General features: G+C 33.8%; 1 protein-coding gene and 5 pseudogenes across 6 annotated transcripts; 1 reads left to right on the forward strand and 5 right to left on the reverse strand.

The window, feature by feature from the left end:
- Positions 1 to 228: 228 nt before the first annotated feature.
- Positions 229 to 714, reverse strand: AT2G06620 (annotated as a pseudogene; the record flags this gene model as incomplete). The annotated part of the gene is made up of 1 exon: positions 229 to 714.
- A 781-nt stretch (positions 715 to 1,495) lies between these two features.
- On the reverse strand, positions 1,496 to 2,191 carry AT2G06630 (annotated as a pseudogene; the record flags this gene model as incomplete). Its single annotated transcript has 1 exon — positions 1,496 to 2,191.
- A 699-nt stretch (positions 2,192 to 2,890) lies between these two features.
- AT2G06640 lies at positions 2,891 to 3,577 on the reverse strand (annotated as a pseudogene; the record flags this gene model as incomplete). The annotated part of the gene is made up of 1 exon: positions 2,891 to 3,577.
- Positions 3,578 to 3,798: 221 nt separating this feature from the next.
- Positions 3,799 to 5,455, reverse strand: AT2G06645 (uncharacterized protein). Its single transcript, NM_126656.3, has 3 exons — positions 5,437 to 5,455; positions 5,037 to 5,259; positions 3,799 to 4,820 (listed from the first exon to the last, which is right to left on the reverse strand). Exon 3 carries the CDS (start codon positions 4,777 to 4,779, stop codon positions 4,288 to 4,290), a length of 492 nt encoding a protein of 163 aa, NP_178698.1. The 5' UTR covers positions 4,780 to 4,820; positions 5,037 to 5,259; positions 5,437 to 5,455; the 3' UTR covers positions 3,799 to 4,287.
- AT2G06650 lies at positions 4,866 to 7,898 on the forward strand (annotated as a pseudogene; the record flags this gene model as incomplete). The annotated part of the gene is made up of 1 exon: positions 4,866 to 7,898.
- Positions 7,899 to 12,221: 4,323 nt separating this feature from the next.
- AT2G06660 lies at positions 12,222 to 13,073 on the reverse strand (annotated as a pseudogene; the record flags this gene model as incomplete). The annotated part of the gene is made up of 1 exon: positions 12,222 to 13,073.
- Positions 13,074 to 16,118: the final 3,045 nt, after the last annotated feature.

The following is a 16,118-nucleotide window of genomic DNA, read 5'->3' on the forward strand; positions in this document are numbered from 1 at the left end:
AACAGGAAAACATATGCTTTACAAAAAGTCGAAATTATAGCCGATGCATAGAATGGGAAATCAGATGCTGAACCAACGCCTTTCCTTAATAAAATATGCACAACTCCCTAGCATACCAGTAGAAGAAACAATTCCGGCAGCAGGCTCCGTAGTTGCAACGACCCAAACATCTGGTGAAACCACGAACCTCCATGATCGATCCCACATCCGAGGTCCTTCAGCATGCAGTCAACTTATGTGATACATAACCAACTCCCCCATTGTGTTTGCAGCTTCGAATGATGGCACTAAATCCCAGAAAGTCGCATTCACGGCTTCAACCTCTCGTCTGTTGCTAGTTGCGGTTAGGAACAGTCCATGATAGAAACATGCGTAGGCGTCGGTGGGAGAGATAGAACCCAACATGGTTAAACCATGAGCAACCGAAACGAAATTGCAAGCTAAACGAACCCCTTCAAGGTAAAGCGCCGACATTGCTCCCCGTTCAAGCAGGAGGGTAAAATATGGTCGGAAAGGTGTTTTCGGCAACACGAAATCAGGCCACGTCATAAACTCATCCATGTTGATAGCGGTCGGCTTCAGCGTGCTTACGGGACCTCTGAGCGTTTCAATGGGAGTTACAGAAACGGGTAAGTAGTTGACGAGGATGCTGAGTGGGTTAGGTAGCTGAATGGCCATGTAAATTTCCGCCGGTGGGGGTGTGGGGACGTCCATTGCCGAGTCTGAGGGATTTTTTTGGTGAGTTTAGGTTATATTTGTCATAGTAAGAGTAATGAAAAGTGTGGAGATGACTTGTCCCAGTGTACATGTTATATAGACCTAATGGCGAGGAGACAACTAAGTAAATATTTGACGTCCCACTTACCTATTGTAGGTGGTATTAATATTGGACATTAACTCGTGTTTATATGAAAAGAATAAACTATTAACTATTTCCGATTAAAACTGAAACTTCAAATTACAATTTTCGAGTATATTGGTTTATGTACGTGTAGATTTACACGTGTACTTCTATATTGAAATTTGTAGTTTTTGATGTAAACCCAAGCTATCTCGTCGACTTATTAGTTACATGTACGTCATTAGTAACACGTGTACGTCTATATAAACCTATACGCTGAATTGGAGTGTATTTATTATGCCATGTCACGTCTATCACAATACTGTCTTTTGCGTCAATCCAGTCATATTTATTCCTACATTTATAGTGACTTTAAAGTTATAATGTAAGTACAGAAATAAGTATGGATTACGAAACTTCAAATTTATTACTCATATCCGAATAAACCATTAAACGGAGAAACTTTGTAAACCAGAGGATAAGCACAAATTCAAACATAACTTCATAAAAGCATTACAAGAACTTGAACAACTTCATGCATAGAGGATAAAACGAATTAGAAACATAACTTCATAACGGCATTAGAAGAACTTGAAACATAACTTAGACGATAACATTAAATAACAACTTCAAATAACTAGTAGATTTATATTACTAGAGCATTTGGCTAACTCGCCTAGCACACCACCAGAGGTAACAACTGTTACACACGTTCTTGAACGGTCCAGAGACAATGTAACAAAGCAGGGCGCAATCTGGAGTTTGAATACCATGGCTGTTATGATAAGAGAACGTCGATCCATAAGTATTATTATATGGAGGGCGAAACTTCTTTAAATCCTCCAGGAACTCCTCACACAAATCCCGTATCTCTTTTGTCCTGAACGGATAATGATTGCGTTCGAATAGGTTTAGAAACATGGCGCCCATGTAATCATTACCGTCAATTATGAAAAGTATCGCACAAGCAAGTGTTGCATGGGCTTGTGATGGAACATGAGGTCGTAAGAGGTTGATGGCTCCCTTAATGTCACGTTCATGCGTTAGAACACGCAGAGCTTCAAAATACGTGGCAGTCGGATTGCCAGCATCCACACACCTTTTGAAAAAGGCTCGATGTCGGCCTTCTCCCTGGGGGCCGGATGGATGATGGCTGCCATCAACTTGGTAGTCGTCGGGATCGTCGCACATGCTAAAAATATTAGCACCTTTCAGGACATCCAGACGGTATACAATATCTCCGCCACGTGTGTCTGACCGTAGTAGTGGCTGAAGGTCCCACCAGCATTTGTCAGTCATTTTCTTAGCTATCTTTGCGAGTAAATCGTCGGGAATAGTCGGATTCACCATGTTAGGAATGAGATAGGCCAATATGGTCAAATCATTGTCCTTTTAATAACCAAGGAAAGAGAGTCGGTTGGGGAGATTACAGTTGCATTGAATGTTATTTAAGTTGGATGTCAAATCAGAGGATAAGTGATTATTTGAGAAGACTAACATTTATCTACTATATCAATAAATGTACGTATAAAGTAACAGTCTACGTACATATTTAATTCTCATATTTTTGGTGCAAACCGATGCTACTTTATCTTAAATAATTGATAAATGTACGTCTAATAAGGCGTTACACGTGTACGTATATTTACAATAAGCATAGAGGTTCTAGAAATTATGACAAGTGGAAGTGTATTTATTAATTAACGCTTGGCACGTCTTTAATAAGACTGACATTATGCGTCTATTGACTGACATATATGCTTACATTTATTATTACATTTATAGTTAGAATGTAAGTACTTGTTAGAATGTAAGTACAACCGTAAGTTTAGTTTGACAACACAAATATATTATTCATGACCGATAGAACCAAACCGCATGAAACAAAAACACAAGTTGTAAATAGGAAATTTCAAAGAAACGGAAGAAACAACATAATAGGAAATAACAATGAAACATAAACAAAATACATAGGTCCAAACACCTAACAAACTTGAAACAAGTGACCGTGTACACCTAGCACACGTACAAATGCGATACCTACAGCATTTAGCTAACTCGCCTAGCACACGACCATAGGTGACACTTGTTGCAAACGTTCTTGAATGCACCAGAAACCATGTAACAATGGTAGGCGCATGGTGGCATCTTAATTCCATGGCTGTTCGGATAACAGAAAGAATAACCGTAAGTATTATTGTACGGAGGGCTAAACTTCTTTATCTCCTCGAGGAACTCCTCACACAAATCTCAAGTGATATCCGACTCCAATGGATGATGGTTGCGTGTGTAGAGCTGAAGAAACAATCCACCCATATAATCATATCCCGCACATATGAATATGATGGCGCAGGCGATGGTTGCATCTGCTCGCACGGGTGCATGACGCTGCATGAGCTTAAATGCTCCATTGATGTCACTTTCATGGATTAGAACACGTATTGCTTCGTTATACACAGCCATCGGATTGTTAGCGAGAAGGCACCTTTTGAAAAATGGTCGATTGCGGCTTTCTCCTTGGGGTCCGGTTGGATTATGGCCACCTCCTACTTGGAAGTGATCGGGAACACCGCACAAGCTGAAGATGTTAGCGTCTTTAAGGATATCCGGACGGTAGACAATGTCTCTTCCGCGAGTGCCTGATCGTAGCAGTGGCTTAAGGTCCAACCAGCATTTGTCTGCCACTTTTTTAGCTATCTTAACGAGTAAGTCGTCGGAAATAGTCGGGTTGACCATGTTAGAAATGAGATACTCCGAAGAGGTCAAATTGTTCCTCCCATTAATAACCACGGATGTAGATATTGTTGGAGAAATTACAGTTACATTCAATGAGCAATTTAATTTTACATTGATGGTTGTCAAATCAATGTTACCGTTACTGCAGTCGTGCACTGTGTACAGGTGGACTCATAGTCTGTACGTACATTGCTAAGATATTACGTTGTGTACGTTGTTAATTCCTAATAAAAATGTTGCTTATCATCCAAAAGTAATAAATTGTTTTGAAAACAAACAAGTCAATCTAAACACTACCAAATTCAAGTTCCAAAAGGCATACAAAATAAGTTTGTTTTCCCAGCATTTAAAAATAAGGTTAAGGAACCAATTCCATGCTCAGTTTGCTTTTGCAATCTTCCTCCTATGTTGCGGTTCTATGGATCAAGGCTTTTTGGTACTAGATAACTTTCTCAATAAGGTATCAAGTTTCACTGAAGCACTTGAGATTGCAAACCTCATTGAAGATCAGATTCGTTGGATAAGAAGCCGTGGGACTAGGCAGTACCGGAGACTAATGCCTTTAACACGAGCCTTTTCCGCTTCAGCTCTTTCTAAAGCCTCTAGCTCCCTCTGATCAACCTCATCCTCAGAGTAGTTGGCAAAGAAATCTTCCTCGCATCTTCCATCAATGTGAGTACTCAAAGATGGCGTGCCTGCATCAGCTAGACTTATAATCCCGCCATATCTAAATCATTGCAAACATCAGACGCATGTTCAGTCCACAGAGCTTTGTCGTCACGCCTAATTCCTCGAACAAGCCACTCCTCTGCACCATCAACTGCTTCACCATTTGTCTCTGTTGTTGGGGCACTAACAGACTTAACCACTGCCAACTCAACATGAACGCCCTCCACCTCACTTGAAAAGTATTTTCCTGCGCCATCATCTACGTCACCATTGGTCTCTGTTGTTGGAGCAGTAACAAACTGAACTACTTGAGACTCAACACGAACGCTCTCCAGCTCCCTTGGAATGTATTTGGCAGTTCCAAAACTTTCCCCAAGCTCACGCCAATCAAATTTTTGGATGTCCCCACCAACACTGGGCTCAATAGAGTGGCAAAAATTTAAATGTGCCTTTGTCTCCTTTACAAGCAAGAAACTTTTCGGCGCGACAGTGCTACTTAAAGCTACTGGAGGCTTTTTAGACGTTGTGAACATTCCCACTTTCCAGCTATGGCAAACACTGGAACATCAACACCCTGCAACAAGCGATAAAAAAAACCCAGCAATAAACATTTGAACTTCATTTAAAACGACTAGCAATAAAAGTACAAAAGGGTAGAAAGGTCAATTTTCAGCAACAAAAGTACTCTTTTTCGAAGTACACTGGCAAAGTACCTAATTCAAAGTTTTCCAGTTTATGAGGAGGATGAAATAATAAATGTTATTTCTGAATATTACCAACAAATCTTTACCTCAATTCCTGGAGAAAAAAATCAATTGTCAATACAACCCTAAAACCAAGTATCTCCCAAGATATGAATGACAAACTCATACTAATGCCAACTCCTTGTTTCTCTATTCATCCTGACAAGGCCCCGGGTCCTGATGGCTTCTCAGCGAGTTTTTTTCAATCTAACTAGGACAATATCAGCGACCAAATCATCTCTGAAGTCCAAGCTATCTTTATTACATGTCCTGCCAAGAAGAATCAATCACACCCATGTCAGGTTAATACCAAAGGTGCCTTGCCCCCAAAAGGTTTCAGACTACAGACCCATCACTCTTTGCTCTGTTATTACAAGATCATATCAAAGATTCTAGCCAAGAGACTTCAACCAGTTTTACATTTGTGTATCTCTTAAAATCAATCACCTTTTGTTCCCCAGCTTGCTATATCTGATAACGTTTTAATCACCCATGAAGCTCTCCATTACTTTAAAACCTCAGGAGCAATAAAACGTTGCTTCATGGTAGTGAAAACTGACATGAGCAAAGCCTATGACAGGCTAGAATGGGACTTTATCCAGGCAGCTCTTGAAAGAATGGGATTCCACCCTCGTCTGATTCAATGGCTAATGCAGTGTATTAACTTTGTTACCTATTCTTTCCTCCTCAATGGTCAGGCTAGACGACTAGTCACACCTGAAAGGGGAATCAGGCAGGGAGACCCTTATCACCATACATCTTCATTATCTGCAGTGAAGTGCTGTCTGGACTGTGTAACAATGCCCTCAGCCAAGGTAACTTAATTGGCCTAAGAGTTTCCAAACGCAGCCCACATATTAATCATCTGTTGTTTGTGGATGATACGATGTTTTTCTCCCGCTCTGATCCCAAAAACTGCGCCAAGCTGAAACAAATCCTCCACAAGTATGACCAAGCTTCAGGATAACAAGTCAATAGAGAGAAATCCTCTATTACTTTCTCCTCTAAAACAGCTCCTGAAACAAAGACTCGGGTTCAGGCAGTACTTAATATTCAAAAAGAAGGTGGGAAAGGGAAGTATCTTGGATTACCTGAATTGTTTTGTAAAAAGAAAAAGGATCTTTTCAAAATGATAGTGGTTCGGATTAAGCAACGAGCTCTGAGCTGGTCCTCACGCTTCCTTTCCACTGCGGGTAAGCTTACTATGCTTAAATCAGTTCTTTCCGCTATGCCATCCTACACCATGTCCTGTTTCAAGATCCAAACAATCTATGTAAGAGAATTTAGTCAGCACTTACTAGATTTTGGTGGGACACAAAAACTGAAAAGAAGATTGGGTATCTTGGAAAACAATGACAAAGTCCTTTAGAGAAGGAGGGTTAGGGTTCAGAGATATTCAAACCTTCAACTCTGCTCTCTTAGCCAAAATTAGCTGGAGACTGCTCAATAACCCTTCCTTCTTGTTGGCTAAGGTCCTTCTAGGCAAATATTGCACTTCATCCAACTTTCTCGATTGCATAGTTCCCAACTCTGCTTCTCATGGTTGGTGCAGCATCTGCTTCGGCAGAGACCTCTTAAAACCCAAGTTGGGGTACCTCATTGACTCTGGTACGTCTATTCCCGTCTGGAGAAGTCCTTGGCTCTCCCTGACCTCTCCTCAAGCCCCTATGGGACCCCCACCTTTGAATCACATAGTTGGACTGTTTCCAATCTGTTATTGTCGGATGCTTATGTTTGGAATAAAGCCCTGATCCAACGCTTACTGCCAGCCTATGAGAAGGATATTCTAAGTCTGAAACCCAGTAAAAGATGTGCGGCTAATAAATGGGCTTGGCTTCCCACAAAAGATGGATCTTATAGCACCAAATTGGGGTACCATGAATCCTTCTCTGAGGAGGAGACCTCACCTACAACCCCAGTGGCTTTGCCGCAAGACCATTGCAGTTGGAAATCTAATATTTTGTCCTTAGCTACCTCCCCAAAAACAAAACTTCTGCTATGGAAAATGGCTCAAAGAGCACTTCCGTTGGCGAAAATCTATCCCACCGTCTAGTCACAGACTCTATCAAATTCCCACATTCCGGAATTGCTGAAACGGAGCTTCACCTGTCCATTTGTGACACAGATCTGGAATCAAGCTCCATTCAAAGAAAGTCTGAACCGAAACAATCTAGTGTCCATCAAAGAAGGTATCATGTGTGCTAAGAACCTTACTTGTCTTCCTCCGTCTGAGATTGGTAATGGTCCTCTCTTTCCATAGATTTGTTGGATCATATGGACTTCACGAAATCAGTTTATTTTTAGTAAGAAACAAATCTCAGCAAAGGATGCACTTGTTCTAGCAATTATCCAGGCAAAGGAGTGGTAGTAGGCTCAATCTTCTAGTCCAATGATCAGAGCTCTCCCCAACCCACCCCTCCAAGCCCCCTCACCCGAAAATATGGTTACCTGCTTTACTGATGCCTCCTGGAAACCTGAGAATAAAGCGTGCTTAGGTTGGCTCTTCAAGGATCGGCAAAATTGCATCGTCCGACAAGGCTCGACTCTGCTCTCTTTTGTTCTTTCTCCCCTCATGGCCGAAGCACTGGCAACTCTTACTGCGATTCGAGTTGCAAATGAATTAGCTTTCATCCACATATCTTTCGCTTCAGACTCGCTCACACTTATCAAAGCTCTTAACTTGAAGCTCCAATTGAAGGAACTTCACGGGATTCTCCACAATATCCTATCTATCTCTGCTCTTTTCTCATTTTGCTCTTTCAATTCCATTTATAGAGAGTGTAATCGACATGCTGATGCTGTGGCGAAAGCAGCTCTATTCTCTTGTACGGATGCCTGATTCAATAAAAGGGTTTTGTTGTTCAAAAAAAAAAAAAAAGATAAACATTTGTTTGTAGAAAAAACTTTTCCACATGTGTTGTCTAAATCTATGGGATAGCACACGTCTAGGGGTTTCATGTTACGAAATGATATCATATAGCATCTCTTTCTCGCCACTCTAATCCCATGTAGTGAGGTTTTGATTTTTTTCCAACAAGTTTCAGCCATGGTGGTGTCTTTAGCCCATTCAAGTTGGCTCATATAGGTTTTTCCCTCTTCAGTCCTTCCTCTACATAATAATAGCATGACATATATGTAGATTGCTTCTTTCTAGTCTATGTAGTGTGATAATAATACGGGACGGTATACTACAGATGAAATAGTAGAAATAACAATCAAAATACAATTATACAATCTTAAACACTAAACAAAACAAACAATAGTAACAAAAAGAATTACAACTTCAAATTCAAAATTTTAGAAACGCATCTTAATTTGTTTATAAGAAGCTTTAACATTATAAACATTTAAACTTTATACGACTGCTCAAATCCTAGAATTGACGATAGCTGTTATATTAATATAAGATGATATACTACGGGTGAAATCCTATAATTAACAATCAATATACAATTATATAGTCTTAAACACAATAAAAATTTAACAATATTAACAATAAAAAACTTTTTTGAAGTTTTAAATATTATAAATATTTAAACTTTAAAATAATTAATAAGAAATTTAAAAATTATAAACATTGTAAGGGTAAAATTGATAGTTAATTGAGATTGTAAGGGTAAAATTGGAATTTTATTTTTGTTGTGAGATCGTTAGTATGAAAATAACAACATTTATTTTTTTTGTTATTAAATTGCACAGTTTTATTAGTTTGTATATTTTTCTTCCAACCAAAAACAACTAGGTATTAAACGTCCAAATAAAAATTAGTTGAGATTTTTTTCCAAATTTTTCCCGTATATTATTGAGAAAATCCTAGAATTAACAATCAATATACAATTATACAATCTTAAACACTATAAAAATTTAAAAATAATAAATTTAATACAACTTAAAATTTCAAATCTTATAATTATCGTCTCTCAGTATACCATACACTAGAATTGCCCCACGGTACACCGCGGGTTGATATTTTTATGAGAAAGTTAACAATTTTATTCTAATTAATATAATATTAAAATAAAACATATTAAGAGGTATACCACATGTGTATATTTTTATATAAAAAAATGAATTCTGTCTTTAAGATGATATATAGACATATGTTATTTCTTTTTAATGTATAATACACCTTGGGACAATTTTTAGAACTAAAGAATTTAAAATTTGAAGTTATCTATATATTTTTTGAATATTGTTACTCTGTTTAGTTTTTCAAATTGTATAATTATATTTTGATTGTTAATTATAGAATTTCACCGATAGTATATATCATCCCATATTAATATCAACTCAAACACGTCCCACCATATAACCCCGTCACGTGAAATTAAACATCATTTTGTCATTTTTTCATATTATAAATTTGAAAAAATAATAATATCGAATTATAATTGTATTTTGATTTTATATATAAGATTTCACACGTAGTATAATTTTCCGTATTAATATATATAATTTTTTAAAAAAGTTTTATTTTTTTTGATATTTAACTTTTAAGAATCAAATTAAATATTGATTCCTTTGCAAACCACTTTACATATAAAAAAAATATAGTTGAAAATCACCAAACTTGTCAAAAGAAACTTCGTTTGCAAACCACTTTACATAAAAAAAACATACATCAAATATCTAAAATAACCAAAACATGAAGAAGATAAACCATCGTTTAACACCTTTTTATTTTTGTTAATTGAATTTGATTGCATAAAATTAATATAGTGGGAAGTAGGCTATAGTTTTTACAAAGCTCACTAAATAATATAACTGAACCTTAGCAATTCTTGCTGAGAATGCCCTTTGCACACTACCCTTTTTCAATTCTACCCTTTCCTATTTGTCATTTTTATTTCTACCCTCTTTAAATTTTTAATGACTATTTTACCCCTATTTAAAAAATGTTTTAGGTTAAGAAAATGAAATATTAATATTTTTTGCCTAAAATATTCTAAAATAAATTTCCCGCCAAAATTTTCCCGCCATAAATTTTCGAAAAAAAAAAATTCCAGCCAAAAAGTTTCGAAAAAAAAATTTTCTGCCAAATTTTTTTTTTCAAAAATATTTTCCCGCAAAAATTTTTTTTTGGCGGGAAATAGCTTTTCAAGAGATTTTAAAAGGGTTTTAAAAGATTTACAAGAGATTTTAAAAGAGTTTTAAAATATTTACGAGGAATTTTAAAGGCCTTTAAAATATTTACAAAGGTTTTTAAAAGATTTTGAAAGGGTTTAAAAGTGTTTTAAAAGATTTACAAGGGATTTTAAAAGGGTTTTAAAGATTTACAAGAGATTTTAAAAGGGTTTTAAAAGATGTACAAGGATTTTTAAAAGATTTTTAAAGAATTTACAACAAGACCCTTTAAAAACTTTTGTAAATTTAAAACCTTTTAAAATCTCTTGTAAATCTTTTAAAACCCTTTTAAAATCCTTTGTAAATATTTTAAAAGCCTTTTAAAATCCATTGTAAATCTTTTAAAATCCTTTGTAAATCTTTTAAAACCCTTTTAAAATACCTTGTAAATATTTAAAAACCCTTTTAAAATCCTTTGAAAATCTTTAAAAAAAAAAATTTAAAATCCATTGTAAATCTTTTAAAATCCCTTGTAAATCTTTTAAAACCCTTTTAAAATCCCTTGTAAATCACTTTCCCGCCAAAAAAATTACAAGGATTTTTAAAAGCATTTTTTTGACTGAGAAAAAATTTGTAACGAAATAAAATAATTTGGCGGGAAATATTTTTTTTTGGCGGGAAACTTTTTTTTTGGCGGGAAAAAAGTTTGGCGGGAAACTTTTTTTTGGAGGGAAAAATAAATTTGGCGGAAATATTTCAGTTTCCAATTACATGTTCCTATTAGATGAGGGTAATTTAGTTATTCTGTTCAAGAGAAGAGGTATTTTTAAAAATGAACAACACAAAAGGGTATTATTGCAAAATGGTAGTAAAAAAGGGTAGTTTTGCAAATCTCCCATTAAAAATAGCCAAAAATTGATACATTACACCCAAACTGAAACGTTGAAGTCAAAATAATTTACCCGTGCATAAGACAGATTCTTATTTAAGTATATATTAAAATTATCCAAGGAATTTAAATTTGCAAGTGGAGAACATTAGTATAGATTACCAAAAAAAATCAAAATAAATAAATAAATGAAGTATAGATGTATAATGATTAATGAACCACCTATAATCCCTTCTTCTTTATCGGTGTAGTCGCATGAGCATCATCGGACTGTAATTAGTTTTGTAAACCGTGTATGTATTAAGACCATCTCCATCGGTAAAACTAAGTAAAGTTTCTCAAAAAAAAAGATTTCTAATATTTTAATCAAAACAAATATATTAATTATTATTTAATAGTTAAACTAAGTATTATGACAACCGTCCAAATTGGATGAGAATAGTTTCTCAAAGTTTCTCCTTCGAGAAACTCAACTCTCCCTCTCTCATACTTTTTTTTTGAATTATTAATTTTTTTGTTGAGTATCTCATTGAGATACTCAAATGAAGATGATCTAAGGATTTTGTTGTATGGTTCTCTTTAATAGCTCGTTTACAAAAAAAAAAAAACGGTTTCCAAAAAAAAAGGTTATCTTTATAGTCAATTTGTCGAAAAAATTTACAATCGGATTAAAAAACAATAAGTCTATAGGGAATAAAAAACAAAGAAGTATATACAGTAGAACCTCTATAAATTAATACTCGATAAATTAATAACCTCTCTAAATTAATAAATTCTTCCGGTCCCGAGTTGGGACTAGTGTAAAAAACAATACAAATCGATAAATTAATAAGATAATAACTTTTTTGAAAACCCTAGGTAAAATATAGTCCTATCAATATCATAAATTAATAATTCTATAAAAAAAATATATATATATATATATATTTAAGAAAATTTAGTGAAATATGACTCTATTGTTGTTTGCTTATTCTTGAACTTGCATTCTTTTTGGAGTTCATCTCTAATCTTCCTTACTGCATTAAAAATTTCTGGGGTTGTCTTATCAAATCGCATCCAAAAGTTATGAAGTGTTCTAGATGTGATAATTGCTTCCTTACGTGTAATTGGTTCTAAAGGTAGCGCAATATCATCTTCAACTTCATCATCACCATTAAAGATAGATGCATCAATTTCTTCTAAAGTCTGAACTTCTGAACATGCATCATTTTCACCAGGATAATCAAGTAGACTATTGACATCCATTCTATTGCGATAGCCTAGATTGTTAATAACATCATCAATCAGAATGAATTTTGCAGTGTCGAAAACAATTTAATATTGTCTCTCGTCGAACATTAATTGTCCAAGCCGAGACTGCAAAACTAATAGCATCTAAAACATTGATCGTACCTGGATCAGATTGTCCCAACTCATAGCCTTCTAAAATCTCACGGTAAAATCTCCTACGGTAATGCATCTTAAAAGCTCTTATTATTCCAGCATCACAAGGTTGAATTTTTGACGTCATGTTAGGTGGCAAGAAGAACAACTCAACATTTTGTAACCCTTCAATAATTTTTGGATGTGCTGGACCATTATCTACCACAAACAAAACTCTTCTACCATGCATCTTGTTATCAAACCAACGCATATATTCTTCAAAAATCACACTTGTCATCCAAGCCCTTTTGTTGGACCGATACTCACAATTCAAGCCACTCATGTTGACATTCTTAAAACAACGTGGTTTTGCATATTTTCCAATAATCCACAAAGGAACTTTTTCAGAGCCATCTGCATTGCAGCAAATAACAACTGTCAACCTTTCTTTATCTTGTTTTCTTCCTTCAAGTTGTTTCGTAGCAAGAGAATGATCAGCTTGTAACTTGTAAAACAAACCAGTTTCGTCCATATTAAAAACATCTTTCAATGGAAATTGATCTATTTTTTCCCTGATAACTTCCAGCTTCTTTTCCATGTCATGTGTATCAACAGAACCACTCTCTCCAAAACGACGAAAAGACTTGATACCATGTCGTAACTTAAACTTTTCAAGCCATCCTTGAGAAAATTGCTTCACGGAATCTTGTAGAGGGTATACAAGTTTCATTGTCTCTTTTGCCTTTTCTAATATTAGTTCTCCGGTCATATTCACATGACTTTGGTGTTGGAGGAACCACTCAAAAACAACCTTTTCCATCTCTGGAAATTTTGCTGATTTGTGTCGCTTGATAGCTTTTCCTTTTCCTAGGTTGGTTGAAAGATACTCAGCAGAATGTTTGAGTGTGTTTGAGATTGTACCTTGACTAATCTTTAAATGAAACTTTTCTTCAAGCTATACTTTTAAATCGTTTTGAGTGCATTCCATATGATATCTCTTGTACTCACATAATTCTTTACGTATATGATCTGTCATCGTTGATTTCGAAACACCTTTGAGATGAGACGCCATCGTTGGTGTGGATCAAAGACAGAGAAGAAAACCAAAATTTTTGTAGCTTAGTCAATTAAGAATAAATAATATAATAACTAAACTAATGCTACGTAGCTCTTAATATAAGAACTTCTACATCAAACACAAAAACAATAAGGAAATCAAATGAAAAAAGAAATTTTAAAATTATTTACAAATGAAATTTCATAAAACGTTATGTACACTATAAAAATATAAGGAACTATAACTAAAAGAAAATTTGAAATAATAGAATTATAACAAAACTTCTTTTTTTACATATAGAAAACTTTCAAAAATCTGAAAACCAAAAATTCTCTTTATTAATTAATAAATTATTAATTTATCGATAAATTAATAAATCCTGACATTATTAATTTATAGAGGTTTTACTGTATATGTATATTGTATAAGCTATGTTTGATGTATGGATGTCTCCCAAAAAAACAGAAAACATAAATGAAAAAGATAATAGTAATAAAAGACAATAAATATTCTTTTGGTTAAATCTAAAAACGTAAAGTATTCTTCTTCTCCAACTATACAAAACATAGACATCAAATTTCTTCGTCGATCCCTTTTCCTTTGTAGATTGATAAAGCTTAGATGATGGTAACCAATAAAGCATGTCTCAATAAGACGAAAGGATTAGCAAACCCAATTGAAAATTGAATCAATCGATGATCCCCCGATTCAAAATCTGACTTCTCCAAGAGGTATGAGAAAATCAGGGTTTAATGAATGAGTTACAAAGAACAATCAGTAGTCGAGTTTGGTGCTCTTAGGTGATGTGAATGAAGAGTATTTATAGTGTTTAGATAAAATGATAAGTAGCTAAAATCTTGGTGAGCAAGTTTGGAAGATCTTGGAAATTATCGTCAAGATGATAATTTCGGAAATTGTTTAGTAGGAATATGCTTGAAATATGCTTTAGTTTTATGATTGTGTGCTGGTAAAAGATCCTCACATATACTCGTTCAATTATAATTGAAAACTATCTTACCTTATTAGGAACTAATTTTCGAGACTTTGGCAATCTAATTTTCGAGACTTGAGCAAAGAGAAATACATATATAGTTAGTGTAGATACAATCTAATTGTTGAGATATTTTCTTATATTTCAAAGTAAATAGGGTCGATAATGATGGAAAGAAATAATGGCAAGTGATTAATGTTTAATCCATTTGTAAAATCTCGTAAATGTAAGATTTCATTAGCATTAAAAACTAAATTTCTTTTTGAATCAAGTAATTCCTTAGCATTAAAAGAATTTATTCTTGTAATATTCTTGTAATTGATAACAGAAGAATAAATTTTAGTAAGATATCATTAGCATTTAAAACTAAAATTATTTTTCGAATCAAGTAATTATAAATATGGTTAGTTAAGATTAATTAGGATTCTAGATATGGTTAGTTAGGATTGATTTCCGAATTTTGCTAATTAGGAAATAAGCATTCATTAATTTCGTAGAGATTTAAGGGAGTGATTATGCAATATATTTAAGTAGTACTTAATAATTTCCATGTTTAAGCAAGTTACTAGTGCAATATCTTAATTGTTCATCAAAAGTTTGGTCATTGTCATAAAGAAAATATTTTATCTGATTGAATTTGTAGGGACTAAACATATAAATAGGAAATTGAATAAGGATTTTTCAACCCAAAAAACTCACCAAAAATGTATATATAGATTTAAATCAAACAAAACAATCTTATAAAATTTGAAACATATATACAACTATTTCATGTAGAGAAAAACATTAAAAAATTTTAGGATAACTACAATTACATATAAAAAATTAAATTTAAAATAATTTTAATTATTATACTTTACGTAATTTATAACAAATAAGAAAATATATAATAAACACGAAATAATGAACCATAAAATACACTGCTTTATATAATGATTCGTATAATAAACAGCAGATCTTAACAAAACAAAATCAAACCAAACACATACTAATATAACATTAAAAGTAAATCTATATATAAATAAGGTGATAAATTAATATAACTTAATTATATAAATATAGATGATATTGAATTGACAAAATAATTTAAATACTAACGCAAATAATCAACATGCGGTGTAACGCGGGTCAATATCTAGTTTATCAAACAAAAAATGATAATACAATAAAATCAAATAAAACTCTTCAAATAGAGAGCTGACTAAAAATATATATAAAAATTTAACTGGATTTTAAAGTTTATTTCTTAGTTAAAATTGAAAACACATAAATAAAAGAGTATTACTTCATCAAAACAAAAATACTAGTATTGAGTTAGATAAATATGCACATCTGCATACTATCCCCTATCAATTTTTAAACCGTTTTTCTCAAAATAAACATATAATTAATTATTAATTACATGTGGCGTAAGATACATTCACATTTAACGACAAGATATTTTCTTTCCTTTTTAACTTATTAAGTACTTATACCAGTTTTAGATTTGGGACAAAAATTACATTAAAAACAAAAAATTAAAAATTAAAAACTATGAAAAAGATATAACAAAAATATAAACGAGAACCACCAGCATACCTTATGTGAAGCAGTCCTCAAACCTCATAGCAAAAAGGACACTTGAAGCTTCTCCAAAATCTAACGTAAAAATGGAACCTTTAGAGAAGACATAATCAAACCAGATGGCATGTGAGCACCAACGAACAACCAAAGTTGTGACAATAATAATTTGTAAAATTTTTTTGCTTCAGAGTTTGGTTCATTTC

The sequence above is a fragment of the Arabidopsis thaliana genome, chromosome 2 (genome assembly GCF_000001735.4).
Source record: "Arabidopsis thaliana chromosome 2, partial sequence".
NCBI classification, from domain to species: domain Eukaryota; kingdom Viridiplantae; phylum Streptophyta; class Magnoliopsida; order Brassicales; family Brassicaceae; genus Arabidopsis; species Arabidopsis thaliana.

What these genes read in the sequence shown, in the direction of transcription:
- AT2G06645 (NM_126656.3), bottom strand. Translation starts at nt 4,779, where the DNA reads ATGTTCACAACGTCTAAAAAGCCTCCAGTAGCTTTAAGTAGCACTGTC.